The sequence below is a fragment of the Sciurus vulgaris genome, assembly GCF_902686455.1.
Source record: "Sciurus vulgaris genome assembly, chromosome: 8".
NCBI lineage: Eukaryota > Metazoa > Chordata > Mammalia > Rodentia > Sciuridae > Sciurus > Sciurus vulgaris.
In genome coordinates this window covers 149,130,237-149,154,099 of record NC_136468.1, presented here as the reverse complement: position 1 = coordinate 149,154,099, position 23,863 = coordinate 149,130,237, and the positions used below count along the sequence as shown (strand labels likewise).

At 55.0% G+C, this 23,863-nt stretch overlaps 1 protein-coding gene across 1 annotated transcript in view; it reads right to left on the bottom strand.

The window, feature by feature from the left end:
• Window positions 1-23,863, bottom strand: part of TMEM132B (transmembrane protein 132B) — a 393,438-nt gene that overhangs the window by 150,401 nt on the left and 219,174 nt on the right. Inside the window, exon 3 of the mRNA XM_079151212.1 lies at window positions 22,505-22,648. Coding sequence (XP_079007338.1) covers window positions 22,505-22,648 — 144 coding nt within the window. The remainder of the gene's footprint in view (window positions 1-22,504; window positions 22,649-23,863) is intronic.

Here is a 23,863-nt window from a genome sequence, read left to right as displayed (position 1 = left end):
ATTTGTGAAATCTCTACTCTAAAAACTGAAATTACAGCCGAGCAAATTTTAAGAGACCTCCCTAAATCGAAAGGCATAACATATTCACAGATCATGACAATCCACATTGCTAAAATATACTTTAATTCTCCCCAAAATTACTCTATAGATACAATGTAACCGAATTAAAATCCCAGTGGGCTTTTTTAAAATAGAAAATAATAAACATAAACCAAAATTTACATGGAAATCCAAAGACTTAGAATGGCTGAGCAACATTGAAACAAAGATGAAAGCTACACTACTTAGTGTCAAGAAAACCAAGTAAAGTGGACAAAGTGGCGCATGTCTGCACAGAAGAGGGCGGAGCAGCAGGAACGGCCCCGTCAGCACGTGGCCAACTGATCTTCCACAAAAGTGCCAAAGTAGTTCCACGGGAAAGGAATATCACTGTTATATCTCAACCAATTTTGCTGGAACAATTGGAAAAGCATTAATAATGATAGGAATGAAGTGAGGACTGGAAGAAGAAAAGAAGAAAGAACAAAAAGGAAGACAGCCTGCACCCTCACCTCACACCATAGGCAGAAGGGAACTGGAATCCATGGCAGACCTAAACTTGCAGCTCCAGCCATATCGTCTCACAGGGAGACGATACGGAAACCTCTGTGACCTCGAGGAGGGCCCGGATTAGGACACAAAGATCATGAGCCGCCAAAGGAAAAACTGATAAGCTGACTTTCCACCAAATTTCAAACTTTGGCTCTTAAAAGGCACTGATTAAAAAAAAACAAACAAACAGCACCAAGAAGGGAAGCCACAGACTACGGGAGAATGTCTGCAAGACATTTAATGAAGGACTGGAATCCAGAGTAGAAAAACGACGCTTAATGACTTAATAACTAGAAAATGATCCACCTGATTTTTTTAATGGGCAAAAGATTTGAACAGATATTCCCCTAAAAAAAAAAAAAAAAGAACAGGTCTATGAATGCCAAATAAACACAGGAAAAGGTGTTCCACATATTTAGTTGTTATGGAAACGTGAATAAAGCCTCAGCGAGATCCTTCATGTGACGGGCAGAGTGGCCAAAACCAGACCTACAATACCAAATGACAGCGAGGACAATCCTGATGGGACGTGTCCTGCGGGACTGGAGGAGACAGGTGATAGGTCAAGTGAAAAGCATCTGCAGCTTCCTATAAGGTTGTGTGTGCACTGTTGGGTCTGGGTCTAGCATATTCCCCTAAGTCCCTGCGCCTGAAGGCTTGGCGCCCAGTGCGGCAAAATCCAGAGGTGGGCTTTCAGGAAATGATGGCATCGTGAGGACTCTGGCCTCCTCAGTGGATTAATCCACTTGATGAGCTAATCATCTGAATGGAGTATGGGGGGAAGGTCTGGTCAGAGGAAGCAGGTCACCACCAGGGCGCATCCTGGAGGGACGGTCTTGTCTTGCGCCTGGCCCCCTCCCCGCTCTCTGCTTCTCGGCTGCCCTGAGTCAGAGCAGTTTTGCTCTGCTACACCCTTCCACCATGCCGTTCTGTCTCACCTCAGGCCCAGAGCAACGGCACCAGCTGATCCCGGATTGCAATCTCTGAAACCGTGAGCCACAGTAAACCTCTGCTCCTCCGAGTTGTTTGGGTCAGGCATTTAGTCACAGCAACCAAAAGCTGACTGACAAATACACTTACCAGATGGTCCAGGAATCCTGCTCTGGGGTATTTACCCAAACAAAACGTAAACATCCATCCACACAATAGTGATGCATGAATCAGCAGCCGCTTTATCCATGATAGCGTGCAACTGGAAACAACCTAAATGTCCACGAGCAGGGGAACAGAGAAGTATCTGTGTGATGGGGTGCTACTGCGGGGATTAAGTACTGCTATGCACCACACCAGAACCCTCAAAGCCTGCTGGGCAAAAGATGCAGACATACCTCTTCACCTGCATGAAACTCTAGGAAAGACCAATCCAACCTACAGGTGAGAAGCTGCCTGCACACAGGGTGGGAAAGGTTGACAGGAGGAAGCTCAGAGAAACCATCAGGTATCATGGCGGAAGTCTGATCTGAATTGTAGTGGTGATTAGTCGGGTGAATAAATCTGCCAAAACTCATCAAAATGTACATTTTAAATTGATGTGTCTTATTGTATCCAAATGACACCTCAAAATTTTTTGATTTTTTTTTTTAAAAAGCAACCACAGAAGAAGAAAAATTACCTTGGAAGTAAAAATAGTTAGATTGACAGTAACTTCTCAACAAAAACAATATAAGCCAGGAGACAGTATAATGAATGATGTATTCAAAGTGCTGAAAGAAAATAACTGCCAACTTAGATCTCTATTGCCAGAAGTATTCTTCCAGAATAAAAATGAAATGAAGGAATTTTCAGACTAACAAAAACTGATACCATTTACCTGCAGCAAGCACCACTAAACAGAGTACTATAGGAGTGGAAGAAAGGGGAACCCAGAGGGAACCACAGGAGGGACAAAACAGGAAGGAAGTCACAGATACCTAGGTAACATGAACCCCAGAAAGAGCGTTATTACCTACACAACAATGGCACAAAACTGGAGCACTCAATAAATGGAATTAACATATTAAAAGGAATTATCTGGAAATATGGTGAAGTTACCAAATAATATTAGACTTCAATAAATAAAAGTGACATGTCAAGTTCTCTAGAGAAGCCATGAAAGCAATCGAAAAGTGTATGATTTTGGAACTAATTGAGAATTTTTTATCCCATCTTTTGCCTTACTCAATACAAAAGAAAGCCAAAAATGAACACAGGATGGGAACAATCAAGGTAAAACTCACAGTAATCATGGATTGAAACATAAATATGTTAGCAATCACATTAAATGTAAATGGACAAAATATGCCGATTAACAGACAAAGATTGACAGACCAGGAAAAAAAATCAAAATAAAAGCAAAGACATATCCAAAATATCAGACACACAGGTTGTAATTAAGAGTTGGAAAAAAAAAAATACATGCCACATTAAGTAACCAAAAGAAAAATGATATGAAATCACTACTTCAAAGTAGATTCTAAGTAAAAAAGCACAAATCAAAATAAAAGGGTCACTTCAAAGTGGCAAAAGGCACAATTCACCTCCTCCCTGGAGTGCAGGACAAGCGCTGGTGAGGAGTGCAGTGACGTCAGACCCGCCTGCCCAGGTCCTTCTTTGCTGTTGACCAGCAGCGAGGAGCTAAATGGTTAGTGACCTCTTTGTGCCTTGGTTTCCATTCATCTGCAAACTGGATAAAATAACACCTGCCTTGGTGACTTCCCAAGGCTGTCACAAGAGCTCACTGAGGTCCTTCACATTGTGACAGTGAGTGACTTCAGCTGGGGAGGGAAAAGGAAAAATATATATTGATGCCTATAACATAGGGAAAACTTCCCAGCAACGCTGAAATGTAGTTTTAAGTTTTGTGGGTTTTTTAGAAATGAGACAGAGGCAAGAAAAGGCTAAAGGATTTCCCAAAATTAGCCAAGTAGAGATCTGTAATTCAAATCCAGGTTTCTCTTACTCTACTTAAGCCTAGCTCCTTTTTTTTTTTTTTTTTTTTTTTTTTTGCTTTTTGTAGACATTTATTAATTTTTCAGGATTTTTTGCTATGTGTTTTGAAGCCAATACCTTTTTAATTAATTTTTAATTTTTTTTCTAATTTGCTGTACATGACAGTAGAATGCACTTATACACTTTGGTAGATCATCATCTCTTGTTTTTCTGATTGTACATATTGCAGGATCTCATCAGTCATGCAGTCACACATGTACATGAGGTAATCATGTCTGCTTCACGCTTCTGTCATTCCTACTCCCATCCTTCCCCTCCCTTCACTCCCCTCTACCTAATGGAAGTAATTCTAGTCTTCTCCCCACCCCGCCCCGCCCCACTTATTGCGAATCAGCATTCATATATCAGAAAACAGTAGGCCTTTGGTTTTGGGGGTTTGGCTTATTTCACTTAGCATGATCTGGTTCCTTCCTAATGAACATCAAGTCAGGTTTTCTAAGTAGATACTCTGCAGGTCATTTGATAGCGTTACCTTTCAAAATTCTAAAGTTCACAGCTTCACATGTAAATAGTTCATAAATTCAACAAAAAATATTAAGATGTCTGTTTCAGTCAGCTATTTCCCTGCTGTGACTAAGGGACCCCACCAGCACAACTGTAGAGGAAGGAGAGTTCATTTGAGGTCTCAGTCCATAGAAGGTCAGCTCCATTCCTCAGGTGAGGCAGGACATCATGGCGCAAGAGGGTGGCAGAAGGAAGCAGCTCACCTTAGTGATCAGCAAGCAGAGAGAGGGAGACTCCACTCTCCAGATACAAACATCTACCCAAAGCCAGGCCCCAGCTCCCTCCTCCTCCAGCCACACCCCTACCTCAGCTCCCACCCAGCGAATCCCCAGGGGATTCACTCACTGCCTGGGTTGGGACTCTCACAACCCCGTCGTCTCTCCTCCGAACCTTCCTGCACTGTCTCACTCGTGAGCTTCTCGGGGCCACCTCGCATCCACACCATGACACACTGGGATTCAGATCCTGATGGAGAAAGAGGTCTCAGCTCCTGGGAGGCAGAGAACTTCACCAGGATGCCCAGCCTTCAGCTGCCTGGGGTCACCATTTGTTCAGACACCTTGCCCGGCATGAAGCTGCCCCTTCCACGTGAGCCAACCGCGTAGGAGCTGACACTTCCACCCCGCCCCCTCGCACCCTGACCTCGACATCCCTGAACCAAGGCAAGCTCGTTTTTCTGAGAATGTTCTGAAAACGCAATTTCTGAGAAAATGTAACCGGCGCTTTTCCACCTTATGAAATGCCTCTTACGGTTACCACTGCCCCTCCGCCCCCTTCTTCGTGGTTTTCGTCCTTATAAGCTAGTGCTACCCTCCATCATGTTCTCTGCACACTTGGCCCCAGCCAGAAATAAAGCCTTTGTCTTTACCTTCAAAGAACCCAGAGAATTATCTGGAAATTTGGGAACCAGACAAGCAGGCTGGGGTGGGCAGAGCGGGGCCGGGGTGTGGAGAGCGCCCCACCAGCAGGGGGCGCGTGGCCTGGGTGAGAAGTCTCCCCAGGGGCCCTGGCGACACTCCCAGGTGCAGTCGGGCCAAGGCTGTCTCGGGTGTGGAGGACGCTGGGAACTGGCGTCCTCCTGCTAAGCCAGGCAGCACGAGGCCTGGGGCACACGGGGTCTGCATTGGGAAGGCCCAGGAGGAGGGTTCCCAGTTCTGGCCAGGACGCTGCCCTGCCTGGGATCACGTCCAGCTGGGTAGCGTGCTCACACAGGGTGCCCTGCGCCACATCACTGCAGCCAGGCATGGCTGCCCTGGGGCTGAAGAAGGGCAGAGTCCCTCCAGCACCCTCTACTGCCCACGCTTCACCTGGTGCTCGCTGCCCAGAGAGAAGCCTAGACCAGCCCCTCAGCCCCCCGCAGGCAGCGAAGGGCGAGTTTGGGGCTGAGGGGCGACACATTTACAACCGGCGAGCCCACACTGTTCTCGCTGGTATGGCCATCTCACACATGAAGAAAGAGGCCGCAGGATGCTGGCCTGGGGTCACTGTAAAGGCCGGCGTCAGATGCAGAGCCTGCCTCCTGCTCCATGAGGCTACACTAGCTACCAGAGACCCCTCCAGAGAACATGGGGACAGGGCGTGTTCCCATCAGGGAGAAAAGCACCTGAGAAAAAGGCTGAGTACACTTTACACTCGTCCAACAGGCAAAACGTAAACGTGGTAATATCCAGCCGTGCCAGAGGGATCAAATGAGCAGGCCAGACCCCTGTGGCTGGCACAGAGTCTCAGTCGGCCTTCCCAGGAGAGAGGAACCAGCCACCAGCAGTGGGTATGGGTGGGGCGGGCGTGTGCCAAGGCACGTCTGGCCAAGAACCGCTTCTGCGATGGTGGCACAGCTGGAGCCCCAGCACAGGCAGCAGGCTGGTGTCCACTGCAGAATTCCTTCTTCCTCCCAACCCCGGCTCTGCTCCAGCCCTCAACTGGACTGTCCCCGTCAGCCCCACCAGATTCCCCAAGAGGGCCTCTTCCCTTCACGTCCGCTGGCTGGGGACAGGGACCACATTCAGAGCAGTCCCCAGGGCGGAACCTGCGTTCCCTCTGATCGAGCAACAGGGGATGTGGCCAAGGTGACGCCGCAGATGCCCCTCACCGGCTTCCCCCTCCTTCCACAGAGCCACGTCCCAACGCAGGTGGCCAGCCCTGAAAATAGCAATGGGCGGCACAGTCGCGCCTGGAGACGCGTCTAAGAGACGCAGGTCCTGACGTTAGTGAGAGTCACAGACGGTTCAGAGCAGCCCAACTGCCCTTAGGAAAGCCAAGCAGATTATGTCGTTTGTGTCGAGTAGTGAGGTGCATCCGAAGGGCCACAAGAAGTTTGTGACTCCATTTATAAACACCAGTGATGAAGAGGAAGCCCCGTTCCCCCAGGAAAAACCAAAAGAGAGAAAACTGTAGAAAACGTAAAAAAAAGAGAGAGAGAGAGAGAGAGCTGAGCGGGCGACCGATAAAAGGTAGCCTTGGGTTTTTCCTCATTTTTAATATTTTCAACCACAACTTTGCATCACTTCCAAAATCACAGAGTAAAATAAACGACACGATTCCACGCAAACGGCGAAGGCATGGATTTAAAAAGTGAGACGTCGCTCCCCAGTGATTAGGAGAGCTGGGTCGGGTGTGGACGCCAAGTCCGTGGTGTGCAGACGGCGCAGAGGCCTCTGTGCGTCCCCAAGGGAAAGGCGGACAGGGCGGGGCACAGAGGACACTGCCCTTGGCTGGCACAGCCCAGGAGATGCCGCATCCCCAGCGTCGGGAAGGCAACCCGAATAAACCACGGGGCAAGGGCTCCTCGGCTGGCCCTGGGCTCCCTGGCCCGCCCTGCCCTCCCCGGGCCGGCCCAATTTCACGGTGAGCAGCTGCCTTCTATTTTATTGTCGCTAAGGCGCCAGGGAAAACAAATAGGATAAAGTCTACCGTTGTTAACAGATTTTTTAAAAAACAAAAAAACATTTTTCTTACAGTTTCAACGGGTTATTTAGCTTCTGTGGCATCTGTTGACAGTGAGAAATGGAAGCACCATAGCTATAAATCTGCTTTGGTTATAAATGTTTAATTACAATGTTTCCATTTCAATTTAAGATAAATGTGCATTCTATCTTAAGAAGGGAGAAAACAGACTGAGAACCAATCCCGCAGGGAGGCTTGGCACTCCCGAAGCCCCCGAAGCAAGGGATCCAGCCAAGCCCCGCACAGGGACCCCAGCTTGACCCTGGAAGTCTCTGAGGGCCCCACAGGTCTCAGCAGGACCAGGTCGGCACCCCATCTTCATGAAGCTCCTGGCTCCCCCGGATTCACAGAGAAGGGGGCCACCCTCCAGTCCCTCCCACGCCAAGCAGAGCCCAGGCCAGGGGAAGCCTCGTGATTGACACTCCGCCCAGCCCCTGCTCCCCGGGCGCTGATGATGGCCGTCCTCTCTTGGATGGGGGATGGGGGAAACCCCCCACTGCTCCACAGAAGAACAAGGAAACCCAGCCAGCACCCACGCTCTACCTTCAAGGAGGAGAAAACCAGCAGAAATGTCACAGCTGCCTCCCCCAAGGCAGATGAGTCCCCGAAGGCCGAAGACTTCCTGTTCACCACACGACTTGGTCAGCAGGAAGGTGCCCAGGATTTGGGGTGCTGATCGGCAGATACGTAATTACACGATAGAATCTGGATGCATCCTGGAAGGGGGAGAATCTGGAGAACCACGTTTGCCACTTGGACCTTCCTACAACATGGAAGGATGAGCCAGTCTCTGAAAGTTGTCAGCTAGAGACCAGAGGTCCACTGTGACCCCCAGATCTGCTGCATCCAGCCCACTCTGAAAATTTTCAAGATTAAAATTAGACTCCAGAGATGTCATTAAAATAAAGGCATCGCTATGTGTCCAAAACTTGATTCCACACGCAGGACAGGCTGTGATCTGAGGTCCCACAGCCTGGGAAGGACAAGGACTGGATCTAAGCCCTGCTCTGGCCACAGAGACCATGATTTTAAGTGACTGGAGTATTTGCCTCCCTCTAGAAGATTCCAGCAAATCACACGACCCCAGTTCAGAGGTAACATTCAAATTCATGATGCTCTGAGCATCAGGCTGACAGGAAACTGAAGCAACCTGCTCCCTCAGACATCGTCCTCCTGTTTTCCCAGAGGCAGAAACAGCACATGGACAACAGATTTCACAGCGATCTTCTCTCCCAACCACCTTCTAAACCTCCTGTCTTTTCTGCTCCTCAATAAATCATGGCCCAGGCCTCGGGCAAAGCTATTGCTTTATTTATATTTGCCTTTGAAACAGGTAAAAGTAGAATCTGAAAGAGTTTCCAGGGAGAAAAACAGACTATACCTTGAAATTCTCTTCAAGGACCCAATTTCATTTGCCTAATGGCATATTTTTGGTTTAGAAAAAAATAAGGTCTAGAGGAAACTTCTAAAAGGACTGCATTTGGATTTGAGTCTTTGGGGTGCTATCTGCTGAGGGAGGAAACCGTCAAAGAAGAATGTTTATGAAGGTTGAGATGCTTTGTATCTTGGGCTTCTTTGAATCTCCACGGGTACCTGCGCCGAAGGCCCCATTTCGTAGGAGCGAATCCTGCTGTTCTCTGGCTTCGTCCACACACTCCATCAGAGGTGCGGGCTACCACTGGGTGCAGCCGGGTGCCTTCAGGCCCCAGGCCACGCCTGCTCTGAGACAGGGTGAGTGCTTTCCAGGTCACCCGGGCTGCTCCTGGCACAGGGGCCAGTGGGATGAGACCCACGCAGGCTTCCGCACACATGCGCAGGACTCACCTGGTTTGCATTTAGAAAGAACCTCCGTGGAAATCTGAGCCCTTTTACAGGCTCATTAAGCTTTTCATCATCTCTCTTCTCTGGGTATTGATCACGAGGTGCCCAGGTTTCTTCCTAATGGGTGTTTCACATTGCTCCTTCCAACATGGGGACCTTTTGTTCCCGGATCAATCACGGGACGTTCTTCATTGTTACAAAGAAACACGCTTTCCCATTTATCTGGCCACACGACGCTCTCCGGGCCTGCCTCCCCGCCCCTTTGGATACAGACATGGATACTAATGATATTAATTCAGCCCATTAATTCAGTCGATACTTGCAGGCCATTCATTCTGTGCCAGACAATGTTGCAAGCATCTTACATCATTAAATCCCACAACCACCCTATCGGCCGGCCGGACATGCCCCGTTTTAAAGTGGAGGAGGCTGAGGCAAGACAAGTTTAAACTTCCTCAAGGTCACAGAGCTAATAAGGGTTGATATGGAAAATGCCTTTCTCCTAGCAGAAAAGTGCTACTGTGCACTTAATAATAAAAGCCAACTAGCCCCATCCCGGGTTGCTTTACTTGGGAGGGGTCTAGAGACCAGAGGGGACCGAGTCAGCCAGAGCCTGGCCCCGTAGCCATCAGCTCCAGTGGTCCTGGCCCTCCAGGAGTCAAAATGGCCAGTTTTCCAGTTTCTCCAGAAATGCCCCAAATGTATATGTTTAGTTAAATCTGATGTATTTTAAATGTTGGCCCAATTGAAGGTTAAAAATGAAAGAAACCCAACAAATCAAATAAAACTGGTTTATAGACTACTGATTTGCCAACTACACGGAGGAAATTCCAACTGAATCAGTGCTAAGTCCTCGCCTGTATATCTAAGCAGTTCGGGGGCCTTGGTTGCTAACTTGAAAGCAAACATTCCTCTGCTCCACAGCTATCCAATCGGGGAGAGGGAGGTACCAGCTCCTTTGTGACTGGAAAGTGACATGGCCCTGATGAGTCACTCACGCTCCAAAGGCATCAGATTCACCACCATTGGTTTCATTTTTGAAAGTGATTAAATATCACTTTCCTTCCCTTTACGGCAAGATCCAAGTGACAGCCGATCCATCAGCTTCTCTGCCGATATTTAACTACCTCGTTTTGCATCCATTATTCCCTACTTGAGTCATTCATTTAAAAAGAGGAATAACTTAATTCTGCCTCTTGACAGCGAAGAAATTAAGTGGCATGATGTTTTCTCCCACAAAACACCAACAGCAGACCCACAACATCAAGCCAGAACAGCACCCGGCCAAAGCAAGGCCTGGAAGGACCACCCTCTTGGAAAATCCTCTCCTCTCCCAAAGCTGAGAGACCTCTGAACCTCAGACATAATTTCCCAACTGATGCAACCACTTTGGGAACCACTTTTGGCAGGAGATGGAAAGTTGAAGGCATGTAAACCCAAGGACGCAGCAGCTTCCTTCTCGGTACAGACCCCAGGGCTTTGGCTTCTCATTCTGTCACCTCGAGCCTACTGGAGTTTCACCAAACAGTGGCTCTTCTCAGTGCCCGCTCTGGGCTGTGATACTCTCTATTCTGTGCTGATCTGTTCCTCCTTTTTATGCTCACCACGACAACTTCATTAATGGGTTGCAACCCTCCACTTAAAATTCACTGCCCACTAGAGGAACAAGTGCAAATTTTTTAAGATTCCGTGTACAAAAGTGGGCACTGAAATCTATAAAAGCAAAGGTTTTAAATGGCACCATCCATCAATCAAAGAGAAAGTCAGTGATGGAATGTCCATGTGTGGAATATTATACGGCACCAGGAGAGAAGAACCAGGCAGCTCCACGCATCCACAGGGACTAGGTTGGGGGAGGCTGCCTTGGGCAAAGGAGATCCCTTGCAGAATGATCCTCCGTTCGCCATCCATTCACACCAAGTCGGAAAACACGCCACGCACGCTGTCTGTGGAGAGGCACCTATGCAGTAAGAGCTCATCAATATTCCTAAGACCAATAAACACAAAAATCAGCATGGTGGTTAACGAAGAGAGAGGGAGAGAGCGACAGGAAGAGCTTTGCTTTTGCTTTTATTTTTAAGCTCTGCAGCAAATTTGGGGTAATATTCAGCTGTGATAAAGCTGTGATAAGTGGGTGTGTGTTACAATCTTCCCTGTGTTTTTAAGTGTGCTTGAAGTGAATAATTCATGAGTTTTCAGAAGGAAAGGAGGAGGACGCCAGCTCGTCCACGGAGGGGAAGGCAGCAAGCGGTGGCCTCGGCCCCGCACCTGCCCACGCGGCGCGTGCCCCGCGTCCGGCTCATCTGGTCTCTCCAGGCCATGTGGCTCTCGGCAGTCAGCGTTTGGTTCCGTCAGCTGTTCCGCTGCTGTGACCGAAGACCTGACAGCAGCAGTTACAGGAAGAGATGCCTATCGTGGGCTCACAGCTCCGGAGGCCTCAGTCCGCAGACGGCCGGCCCCACGGCTCTGTGCCGAGCCAGGGGCACCTCATGGCAGAAGGGCGTGGTGGAGGACAGCTGCTGGGGACAGGAGAGTCAGGAGGCGCAGAGACTCGGCTCAGCCCACCAAGGACAAAACGCACACCAGGGGCCCCTCTCCTCCGGCCACCCCACCTGCCTGGTTACCCCCAGTTCACCCTCTCCAGTGGGCTAACGCACTGAGTGGGTCGAGGTCCCCCTCCTGAGCACCTCTCCCCGGACCTTTCCGGCATTGTCCCTCACAGGAGCTTCTGGGGGAGACCAGAGCTAAAACAGCGACGGGGCTTCGCCCCCTTGACCGGTAAGAGCCGAACCTGATGGGAGCGGAGAGCGACGCTCTTGCCGATCTGCACATAACTGGCTAGGGTCCCGCCTCACACCGTCGCTACCCGCGTGGAAGCGCGTTTTCCAGACAGCTGGATGGCCGAGATGTGTCTCATTCTCAGAGAGTCTCAGTAAAGCGGGTGAGGCTGCTCATGTCGCAGTCTAATTTAAAAGACCCCGTGGAAGGTGAAATCGCCTCTCTGCAGCCTGCACGGTGGCCCCAAAACACGTAACGGGCGGCCTCCGGGGAGAGAGGCTGCTCCCCGCTCGGTTCTCAGCTGGCTTTGTTGTGGTGAAACACAGAACACAGAATCCACGCGCTGGTCACTTCGGAGCCCAGGTCGCAGTGGGCGCAGGTCAGGCCGCCACAAGCAGCTGCCTCCGCTCAAAGGCCAGACTGTCCCTCTCCCCAGAAGCAAGCCCCGGGCCAGCGACACTGGCCCCCTGCCCTCCCCAGCCCCTGGCACCCACTAAGCCACCTGCTAGCCGGGTGGATTTGCCTGCTATGGAAGTTCCCCAAAGCAGAATCATCCAAGACGTGACCTCCTACGGCCGCAGCTTCCATTCCACACCATGTTCCAGGTCCTTCCGTGCCGTGGCCTGTGTCCAAGCTGCTTTCCTGGTCATCTCCAAGGATGTGGAGAAACTGTAACTCTGCTAATGGGACTGTCAAAGGGGCAGCCACCATGAAAAACATTTTGCTAATCAGGTAAACATAATTACTGCATGTCCAAGCAACTCCGCCCCTGGGCAGATACCGCGAAGAACTGATGCAGGTGTTCCCACTAAAATTTGTACAGGGAGCTGAGAGCAGCATTCACCGGAGTCAAGAGGGAGAGACCACCCCCATGGCCACCCCTTCACTAAGCAGCTGCCAGGGCTGAGGTCACGCCGCACCAGAATCTCAGCCCTGCGAGTACCGGAACCAGTGAGCACACGGAGGCTCACACCAGAGCCCAGATCTCCCCTCCGCCCCGCGCTCCCTCCTGGGCAGAGGGAGGCGAAGCCGTGGCCTGGCGTGTACGTCCTGGCTGAGCCTCTCCTTCCTAGCAGCTCAGACTCAAGGCCCATCGGCTGAGTGGCCCGACTCTTGGAAACTGCACCCACCAGAATCAGACCCGAACACACCTGTGTTCTAGAGAGGACCCTGATGCCCAGAGAGGCCACTTGCAGGTGGCAGAATGGGCTTGCCTTTTCTCCCAGCGAGGTCACTGAGACTTGGAGAAGGCCTGTTAGAGCCATGCCGGCCAGGGTGCGGCCCCCAGTCAGCCAGAGCCTGTGCTCCTGGCAGGGGGACAGCAGAAGGAGGGGCAGCGTGCAAGTCTCCCGGGGCCAGAGTTCTGGCGGCTGGAAGGTCAACATCAAGTGCCAGCACGGTCTCTCCCGGAGGGCAGGGAGCCGGACTGCCCCAGCTCGGACAGCTGCTGGAGCTCCTGGGCTCCCCGGTGTGTGGATCCGCCACTCTGGTCTCACCATGGTCTTCTCATGGTGTCCTGCCTGTGCCTGGGTCCAACTCCAAAGTCCCCTCCCTCCACGGCGGCTCCAGTCTCGCCCGGCTTCATTTTCCTCCGGGCCTTTCCCCACCTCCGGGGGGGGTCCTCTCACCCTCTCCTTCCAGCCACATGGCCTCCACCCTGAGGGACGCTGCCCAGAGCCCAGCGTCTCGTCATGCCGGCTCTCGGGAGGGCTCGGAGCACACAGGGAACGGAATGGGGCAGGCGCCTCCTTGCCTGGTGACCAGGGGGCCATGTCAGCGCCGGCCCCTGCGGAGAGCCCGGGAGCTGGTCCCACGCAGCGTGTCTGCGCCCCTCTTCTTGCCCCCTGGACGGGAGTGCTGAGCCGCTGGGCTGCAGTGCAGCCAGTCCCAAGTCTCCGCCATCCTTGGGAACTGCATGGTCCTATGACCCCGGCTGAGTCGCAGAGACACGACTCAAAGAGCAAGACGGGGCTCCAGGGGCGCAAGGGTCCAGAGGTGCCACGCCAGCCCTGGTGTCACTCAGGAAGGACAGCTCCAGCCAGCCTCACGGGGAACAGGACTCGGTGCCCCTGGGAAGGGACAGTCTCACTGCAGCAGTGTGGGCAGAGGGAGGGGACATCACAAGCTGCTCCTGCGCCCAGCCGTGTGGGCTTGGGAGGGGCGCTGGGCACCGGGGCCGAGCCTGGCTACGCTCTGCCACTGAGCCACCCAACCCTCTTCACTTTTTATCTTGAGACAGGGTCTAACTAAGTTGCTCAGGGCCTTGCTTAGCTGCCGAGGCTGGCCTCAGAATTGCGATCCTCCTGCCTCAGCCTCCCTAGTGGCTGGGATTACAGGTGTGCGCCACCAGGCCCAGCTTGCACTCCGCTTTTTATTCCATCGTGACGAGGACTGGGGCTCCTAGCCTGGCTGGATCGAGTCAGTATGGAGCAAGAAACAAGCCACCCAAGGAATTTCAAGGGGAGTGTGGTGCAGGGATTGCTTTTCCAAGAGAGAGGATGCCTAAGAAGTCAGATGGGACAGAGAAACAAGGCAGTGAGCAGCCACCGGGCTACCGGGAGGTGGGGAGGTGGGCTAGGGGCCTGAGCACCTGCCCCTCCCGTGGGAGCTGGAATAGAGGAGGGAACCCCAGCCGAGAGAGGGAACATGGCCTGGCTTCCCCACCCTGTCCTCCCTAGGCCCCTGCCCAGGGCCTCCCGTGGGACAAACCCAGATGAAAGCCAGTCCAGCCTCCTCACAGGGCACACAGGCCCAGGCACGCCTGCTGCGTGGTGGCGTTTGCAGTGTTGCAGACACTACAGAGCACGGCAGAGTAGCAACCCAGAGACTCCAGGGGCCAGAACCCTAGAACCTGCAGCCATGAAGCCTGCATGGCTAAAGGGCCGGGATCGGAGGAGGGGAGACAGTCCTGATGTGGTCACTTCAGTCCTCGTTAGAGGGCGGAAGAGGGTCAGGCTCAAACAAGGGGATGCAGTCATGGAAAGGTCCGCACGCCCTGGGGCCACCAGCAGAGGGGCACGGGCTGCCTCAGAGGCGGAGGAGAAAGGAACCAGAGTCCCCCGGAGCAGCTGGAGGGAACCCACTCTGCCAATGACTCTGATTTTAGCCCAGTGAAACTAACTTTGGACTTCCGACTCCCAGAATTGCAAACGAATACATTTGCATTTTCCAAAGGCCCTGGGTTTGTGGTGATCAGCCACAGGAACCCAGGACGCCCACCGAATTCGCATACTTGATATTGGATTTGCACACCCCCTTCCAAGGCACAGTCATGCGTGGAAAAGGAAAAGAGAATGACACAGATTACCTCGTGGGCTTCAAGAAGAAAGAGAGCTTCCGCTCGGGCTGCAGACAGAAACAGCTGTCTACCCGGGAGGACAGTCGGCTAGGACCACAGACGACCCCGGTGAGCCAGAGGGGTTTGAAGGAAGGAGGATGGAAAGACCATTCCAGAAACCAAGGTTTGGAGAGCAGGCCAGGGGAGCCTCCTTCTGGAAGAGCCCTGGGTGCTGCCCTGGGGGTGGTGGTCTTCCTCAGCAAAGGCCCTGACCAGTGACAGGGACCTTGCTCACTGTCCCTTTGAAAGTGATGCAGGCAATGGCCATTTCCATGGCCAGGTCTAAATCCTGTCACCCTGCGATGTTTAAAACATTTTGAAAAAAAACATACACCAGAGCCCCAAGCGGAGACACGGGGGGCTGGCTCCAAGCTGCCGGGCAGGACCTCCCGGGCGCCTCAGAGACAGAGGGCCTGCCCGCGCGCCTCAGGCTGAGGCGGGCCACCCAAGCAGACGCCTCCACCTGCGGCCTCAGCCCAGTCGGCTGTCCACTCGAAGTGCTTCCATGTTCCCAGGCCACACGTGTTAAGGCCGGAGCTGTTTGTGGAAGTTGACCCTGAGGACCGTGAAGGTCAGCTGAGCCGACGGCAACGCCATGCCTGCTGCACCCACGGCAGCTCAGGTGAGCCCTGCCGCCGCCAAGGCCCCGCTCTGCTTCATAGGCGAGGTGGCAACAGCAGGACTGAACTGCTGAGGTCGCCCCGAGCTCAGTGGCCAGGGTGAAGCTCGTAAATCCACGGCCCGTCCCCCAGCAAGGCAGCAGGCCTGGGCCCCAGGGGCCCCGTCCGGCATGAGCCACAGCCCACGGGGCCCCTGGGCATGCGCCCTCTCCTGGGGTTCCTGCCGTCACAGGGCCACTGCCGCTGCAGGTCCACCCTCTCTAGGCTCAGTCCGGACACTTCCGCAGGCCCTGCTCTTTGGGAAGCCCCGGGGCCACCCCCAGGCCACCCTGCGCTTCCCCTGCTTGCTTCCAGTCAGGACCTGACACACTGTGCACGGCTCTTGTCTGTGCCCAGCAGGTGTGTGGCACCCACAGAGGGTTGCTGGACTGAAGTGCAGGATGCCAGGTGCATCCTGGGAATGTGAGGCTCTGCCCCACTGGTCCATCTCTGTGCCACCCAGGCGCCCACCTGCCCACCGCCGCCACTTCCCTCAGGTGCCTTTGCACCTGCCCTTCCCCTGCCTGAACGGTCTCCCCAGGGCTGTGTGGCTCCTTCTTCCCTCCCCACCTAGCCCTCTCTGGGAGCCCCGTCCCCACAGCCTGCCCTCCCTCACATTCAGCTCAGGTACCTCCTGTCACCTTCCACAGAGCCACAGGGAACAGACCGGCACTGTAACGTCAGTGCCCACGCTGCCCCTGAAGCCACAGGCCCTCTGGCTGGATGGACGGGAGCCCCTCGGGGCCAGTACCCTCTGCACTGCTGCGTGCCAGACGTGGTGCCCGGCAAGCACAGCCCAGCATGCAGAGAGAGCCAGCGCCTCTGTTCCCAGGGCTCGGAAGAGCTGCAGCTGGCACCCAGGTCAAAGCGGAGCCACAGGAATCCCGAAGGCCTTAATGGGGACACGGCTTCCCCGCTTCAGCTTGGGCAGCCAATGGGTAAACCAAATCAAGTGCCCTTTCCAAAGACAATGGGTGCGGAGGGCAACCGAGAGGGAACAACCCCTGGTTGGGCTGCCTTTCATCTCCCCACAAAGGCACCGGGCTGCGGGCAGAGGTGGCTGAGCCAAGGCAGGCTGTCGACCTGGAGAACTTTCTGCAGGAGGCTGGAGGAAGGAGGCCTGGGGCAGGGCCAGAGGCAGCCACCTGGAGGCTGCTCCTGTCAAAGAGACACTGGATCTGGGCCAGGAGGTCTCAGGCCGCGTGACAGGCTTGGTTTCATGACCACCAGGTGATGGCTTGGGAGCAATGACATCGCAGCAGGACCACCAGTGTCAAGGCACTAAGCAAAAATGAGAAGCAAGGGCTCACAAGAGGCCAGCACAGGCGCTCCAAGAAAGTCGCCTCCGCGCCCCAGCGGCCTCAACCACCTGGCGCTGGGCTGAGGGCTCCGCAGATCACTGGCTGCCAGGCCTGCCGGGACAGACTCCCGCTCCAGGTTCCACTCCTGCCCCCGTGAGGGGCCTTCCAAAGTGAGAGCCTGCTGGACAGGAAGCCCGCCCTGGGGAGAGAGGGCACGTGGGGCTCTCAGGGGCCCGGGGACGCAGGGGGCCTGCTCGTCCCTTTCACCAAGACCGGACCCGCCTGAGACTGGCCCTGGGTGACGAGGGCCCAGCTGGCTGTCACCTGGAATAATGCCGCTTACATCTGGATTTTCTCCTGGGCCCCACTGGCTTTCCCTGCCTGAGAACTACGGGAAAAGACGGGCTGCAGGCTTCTTCCCACGGTGCTGCCGGAGACGCCAGCTCTCAGCGCTCAAGACGCCAGCCTGACACGTTCGGGTCTGCGCGGTTGCGCACGCAGCGAACACACCTACAGGGCAGCCCTACCCAAAGGGCGGGCCATGGCCGCCGCTGCACCAGGGGCTTGGTGCTCGTGACTCCCCATCCCGGCAGTTTTTCCAGGTTCCCCACAGTCGCACACCGACCACGCTTGAGGTGGAGAGCCCTTCTACGACACAGCCTGGCTGGAATGGCCATGCACTGCCCCTGGCTAGGAAAGAAGGGACGTTTAAAAGCACCTTGCTTTTTCTTTTCCTCTGAGACCTGATTCCTTTGGGGAGATGGGAGAGGTTCCTCTTCTCTTACAGGACCAACTCTGCTGCCATTTCTAGAGGGAATGAAAATAAACCTCTCCAGCTGACGAGGGCAGCTGAGGCGGAGCTCACAGGACCCTGGACCCGCTAGTTCCCAGAAATCTGGTGCAGGAACAGATTCTGTGCCACTCCTGTGCCGCTACCCAGAGACCTCCAGGGGCTCCCCGCCCCAGCAAGCCCTGCGGCGAACTCAGCCTGTGTTTCTCCGCCCGTCGCCTGCAAACCCAGCATTGTTAAAAAACAGACACCTTCATCCGCCTCTGGTGTTTAGCATCATTGATTCACCCGTCCCCGTCCCCAGCAGCGCTCAGGCCGGGCAGCACAGCCAGCCGCCTGGGGAGAAGGTTCCTCTGAAGGGCCGGGGCCTTTGACCCGCTGGGAGCTGGGTCCAAGAGATCCGCATGCTCTCGGGCTGCAGAGACTCCGACTACGTCCAGGAGGCAGCAGCCTCTGTTCAAGCCCCCAGCCAGGATCCACCAAGGCCCGGCCCTGGTTCCCGAGGCTGCAGCCACAGAAGGCCACAAACCTCTTCCCGCTCCTGGTGGCTCCAGGCGTCCTCAGCCTCCTTGCCTGTGGCAGAATCCCTGTCCCCTCTTCCCATGGGTTTATCACCAACTCTGGGTGCAGCGCCTCCTGGGGGCTTAGGGCCCATCTTAGAGCCCAGACCAATCACCTCTGCAAACGCCTTTTGCAAAAAATCACTCTCACAAATTCTGGAGATGAGAATGTGGGAGCATCTTCGGAGGGGGCCACTGTGGCCCAGGTCCACGTGCTGGCACGTGGGCACTGCTGCTACTGAGCGCTCCATCCAGTGGGACAAGAGAGCTGAAAGACGGGATAGGAGGCAAGGGCCCCTTGTCACGCGTCCCCAGAGCCTGGGCAGAGGTCCAAGCATGGACTCTGGAATGGGATTGCTTTGCTCACAGGCTGGCTCTGGGACCCTGAGAGGTCACGTAACTGGGCCTCTATTCACCCATCCGTCCAGTGGGGCTATTAACAGGTATGCACTTCAAGGACTCTGAGAGTTCTAATGTGGGAAGTGTTCTCCTGAAGGACTTTTAAACCGGACCCTGGCTCCCAAAACGTATTTTATTAAATATGCATACGTGTATGATCGATGTATAAATGTACATACATGTGATTTTTCAACAGGATCTTTACATAGAATAAGGGACCACACCTCTCGGGACAACCGTGTGCGATGCTGTTGTCCGTCCAACAGCATCGCACACGGTTGTCCCGAGAGGTGTGCTCAGATGTTCCCATGTTCTCTGGCTCTTCAGCAAACCCCCTACAGAAGGAAGGGAACTAACAGGCGGCGACCGGCGGGAGCTGCGGCGGTAGAGGAGCGGCAGGGGCGTGGAGGAACCCTCTCTCGACCCGCCACTCACTTCTTTTCCACTCGGGTATGAACTGTAAGCAGGCGGGAGGCCTGGCCTGACACGTGACCCATGATTCGTGACTCCTGACGCCGTGGCTTTCTGCATTAGCGCCTCTTTTGGTTTCATGGCCAGTGGTTGGACGTCGCCTAAAAGCAACTGGGTTCATCAAATTGATTGACAGGTGGCCCTCCCCGTGGCATGAGCTCCGGCCCAGTTTGGATCTGGACCTTCCCCAGAGCCAGGTGTCGAAGGCTCAGTCCCCAGCCTGGTCCTGGAGGTGGGGGACCTTTGGGAGGCCTCTTGGGAGGCTCTGCATTGTGGGACACGGCCTTGAGGGAGGCAGCCTGAAGCCAGGTGCCTCCTCTTCCTCCCCTGTTCTGGCCGGGGTGAGTGACGCTTTGCTCTAACCCGCGCTCCCTGCCACAGAGTGTGTCTCGCCACAAGCCCAGAACCCTAACCACGGTCGGACTCCTCCAAAACTGTGCCGAAGTGGGCCCATTCTCTTTCCAAGCCAGCGTCTCCGGGATTTGGTCCAGTGCTGGAGCCAGTGGACACTTGCCATGGGGTCTGGACTGGAGTGGCAAAGAGAAATCCCAGCAGGAGGGTCCCAGGCTTCCAGCCACAGCCTACAGCACAGGCCAAGCATCTGGCTTTGATCTTGGCTTCACCTTGAGTAGGGTGACGGCCACCTGGGTGTGCCTGTCCCTCTGCAGAAAGCCTGGGCTCTGCTGCCCTCTCCCACAGGGTTTAGATGAGGCTCTAAACGGTGGCTCCTGGCCACCCAGGAGGCAGCCCACCTCCTAAGATCCGGGTCCCCACAGCCAGACGAGCCAGGGAACACTGGTCCCCGCTGGCCGGTAACACGTGGCTTCCCGCCCTCTGACTCGTTCCCGTGGCTTCGGCCTTATCTGCTCTGAACACTTCCAAATTTGCTTATTTTTCTAATCTTTTCTCCCCTCTTTTGGCAACACTACCCTTTATCTTACGGTTTCATCTTTATCGCTCACATTTCCGCACAATGAGTCTTCATTAAAACATTTCAAATGGAGACCTGAGCTGCCCTCCGAGCCCAGCACGCCGGGCTTCCCGCACAACACGTTTTTAATTCTTATCGCCGAATTTCAGGCAGTTTGTACATTATATTCTATTAAAAAGTCGGTTCCACTCAAGGTTGCCACAAGCCAGAGATTACAGCTTCCCGCGGGACGCCGGGCCGGGATATATTCCTGTAGTCACCGTTAGCCGGCCGGCTCCGTCCGTGCGCCTGGGTTTCATACCTCATTTGATATCGCAACGCAACAAAAGCATAAAAAGAAGCAATTATTTATTTAAATTACGGGATGGATCCTAGAGGGACACCAGATAAGCATACACCGTCACGCCAAAACCACAATCCCTGCCCTTCTCCAGCCCAGGGGAGGTCAAGCTGCAAACGTGAGGAGGGGGGAGGCCAGGAGTTGCCAATCACAGGGCTCCTTCCCTGGCCGCTCCTAGGGAAGGGCCAAATCTGCTCTCAGAAAACAGATGGGTGACAACCACCTCCAAGAACTGGTGTGGCTCTCTCCGTTTAAAGCGCTGCCATTTGACCACATATTTCAACAAAATTCCCTCCCTCTGCATGGACCCTGGACACTGTCACCCACCCAGGGTCCAAGGACGCAGAGCCAGGAGCCCTCCCAGCGTGCTCTGGGGATCAGGATCCCTGACACTGGCAACTGCCTGGCCACTCTAACTGAGGTTCCCACCAGTGTCCAGGGCCCCAGAGCCCCTCCCACCTCCATCCCAGCCCCTCAGCTTCAGGGCTAGCTACTGCAGTTGGCTAGGGGGTCACATGATCAGATTTATGTCCCCAGGGCCAGTGATGACCAGGACTCCTGCCGGGCCTGTCTGGGAAGAACAGCTTCCATCAGCAGACACTGACATAGTCAGTGTCTACCACCCTCCCTCAGGAGGGAAGAGTGCCTGAGAGGACTTCACCTGGGCAAGATGGGGACAGGCCGTGAGGGCAGGCTGGAGGCCCAACCCCACGCTCCTCGTGCTGTCCACCCTGAACTCCGCCCACTGGGGAACCTCATGGTACAGGACCAAATGGACAAAACCACCCCATGAGCCAAGCTCCCGAGAGGAGCTCTTCCTCCAGGAACATGCCCAGCACCTCTGTGTGCTGTGGTCTGGGTCCAGAGAGCCCCCAGTCTCGGGGACCTGGAGGCTTGGTTCCCCAGGGCGGCACCGTCCAGAGGGGGCTCCTAGGAAAGGATTCCATCCTGAGGGCTCTGACCGCCTCAGCAGATCATGCGTCTGACGGTGAAAGGCTGGGATGGATTAGTGGAACGCTGGAGGGAGAGGGTCACTGAATGTGACCTGGAAGGGTTTATCTTGTCCCCAGCCTCTTGCAGGAGACAGTCCATTACTTGCCACTGAAAGCTCCTGGGTAGATCTTAACAACTTGGGATTTGGGGGTGCTCAGCAGATACAGACTTCCAGAGAAATCCTGGTCAGCTGAGGCTGCGGCACGGTCCGCGGAGGTGAAGGATGGGTTTGGAGGGAGAGGCGCCGGGATCATGCGGACAGTGGGACAGTGGTTCCGACAGGCTTCTGACCAACACTCGACCTGAGCCCTTTCTCCCTTGAGAAAGCAGGCAGAGGGGTCCCCAAGCAGAGGCAGCCACATCACCCAACTCCAGAGGACAGGCTGTCCCTGTCACCTGCCCAGCCGCCCACTGACGTAGCTGTGCCTGCGGACCTCCACGGGCAGAAAGGTCAGAGAATAAAGGGAAGAGAACAGCTGTGACAACCTCAGGTGACAAGGTGGATACACAAGGGACTCGTGTGCCCAGCTGAGGAGCTGGCCCCTCACCAGGGAGGCCTGAGCCCGCGGTGGCCTTAATCAGGTGGGCTGTGCCCCTGGCACGGCCATTACCTGACTCACCACTAATGATGCGTGTTCCACACACGGGAGCAGACGGGCAGGACCACAGGGAAGGGACACCGTGGGGGGATCCAGTCACGGCACCCAAAGCTGAACAGTCCCCCAAAGCTGCAGCCACCCCGCCTGCGCACGAAAATGTCCACTTTCCCGTGGCCTCCGAAGCCGGCTCTGCTCTTCCAACTCATTCACAGCTCAGTTGCCGACGACAACCATCGTCATCATCTAGAACTAGATAGGGGACTCAGCACTGCCACAGTGCGACTCCGCAGCTCGGAGACCTGCGTCTGCGCGGGCACTTGTGAGTGAAGCGAGGGACCAAGCTCCACGCGGCCCTGCGTCCTGCTCAGGCCCTCCAGGGGCCACCTGAGCTGGGCACTGAGCGGCAGGAGCATGTCCCGTGACCGAGCCGCGCCGGCCTGGGCTCCCCACACTGCCCCGGCTCCACTGCTGCCCGGGCCTCAGGCCTCTCCGCACTCACCTGCCCTGGGTGTCCGGGTGGCCCACGCAGGCCAGGGTGGCCGTCGTCTCGGTGCTGCTGTGGTCTAGCTCCTCCTGGACCGCCCACTGGTCTTCGTTGCTGATTCTCACGGCCATGATCCTCACACCTGCGGCCGCCTTGATTCTGTGGAGGGGAAGGACAGGGATGAGACGCTGTCAGACAGGAGCCGGGCCCGTTGGGGGAGTCTTGGCCTCCAGGGAGCACAGAGCAAGTGGGGGAGGGGGGACACGTCAATAATTAAAACACAATGCAGGTGACAGGGCGCAAGGGAAGTGAGGCGGCTGCAGACGTGTTCACGGCAGAGATCTGACGGGTAGATTTCAAAACCAACAGAAAGCTCTGCCTCCCTCTTCTCGCAGGCTGACGGCTCCCGCTCAGGCATAGCCCAGCAGTGCAGAGGGGACACCAGAGACCCCGCTCCCAGAAAGTGTCCCCTGCAGCCCTGCACCTCGGAGCCTTCTTGCAAAGAGACCTTTTTAGACATTCCTCCAGAGTACTTTGGGAAGTCCAGGAAAGAAGTGCACGATTAGGAGCGCACTGCTGGGAATGGATAAACGCAGGTTCAACCCAGGGGCCTGGGACTCATCCCGCCCCTCTTCCCAAGGAGCTGCCTCGCTTTTAAACCCAGATGCACATTTGGCTCCTCTTCATCTGCATCAGTCAAACAGGGGAGGCTCTGCCCACAGCCAGCGAGCCCAGAGCTCAGAGTGGCTTTCAAAAGAGAAGTTCATCTCTGGTGACAGGCTGGGCGCCCTCCTCAAAGGGCTGCACTGCAGCCCACAGGCTGAATCCAGCCTCCCACCTGTTCACTACCTCGTATCAACACAGACCCACCCACTCAGCCTGCAGCGGTGCCCTGAGCAGCTGCTTACCACCCGGCCCTTCACAGGAAGAGGCCACCTCTGGCGCACCCCAGGTCTCTTCCCTCCAGCATCAATCAATCATCCTGGAAGGAGTTCTAGAAAGTTCCAGAGCAGTAAGTGAATACCTTGGTATGAGAATGACACCCACTTACAATGCCCAGAAATCATCGCTTGGCTTCCCCCAGCTCAGGGGCTGGAGTCGCAGCGGGATCACGGTGGAGCTGGCAGGCACTGCAGGCGGCTTCAGATCTGCGCCCCCAGCGGGTTTTAAGAACGCCAAGAACCCCTGGAATAGCCCAGCCCAGGAGAGCCAGGGGTGGCGATCCGGCCCATAACCTACTCAGGAAAGATGGAAAGAGGACACACACCTGCCCCGCAGAAGAGAGGCCACACCGCCTGCCTGGCTGAGGGTTGTTTCTCATTCAAACCTCCGGGCACCAACGGACCCTGGCAAGTCCCTCTCAACCCCGTCAGG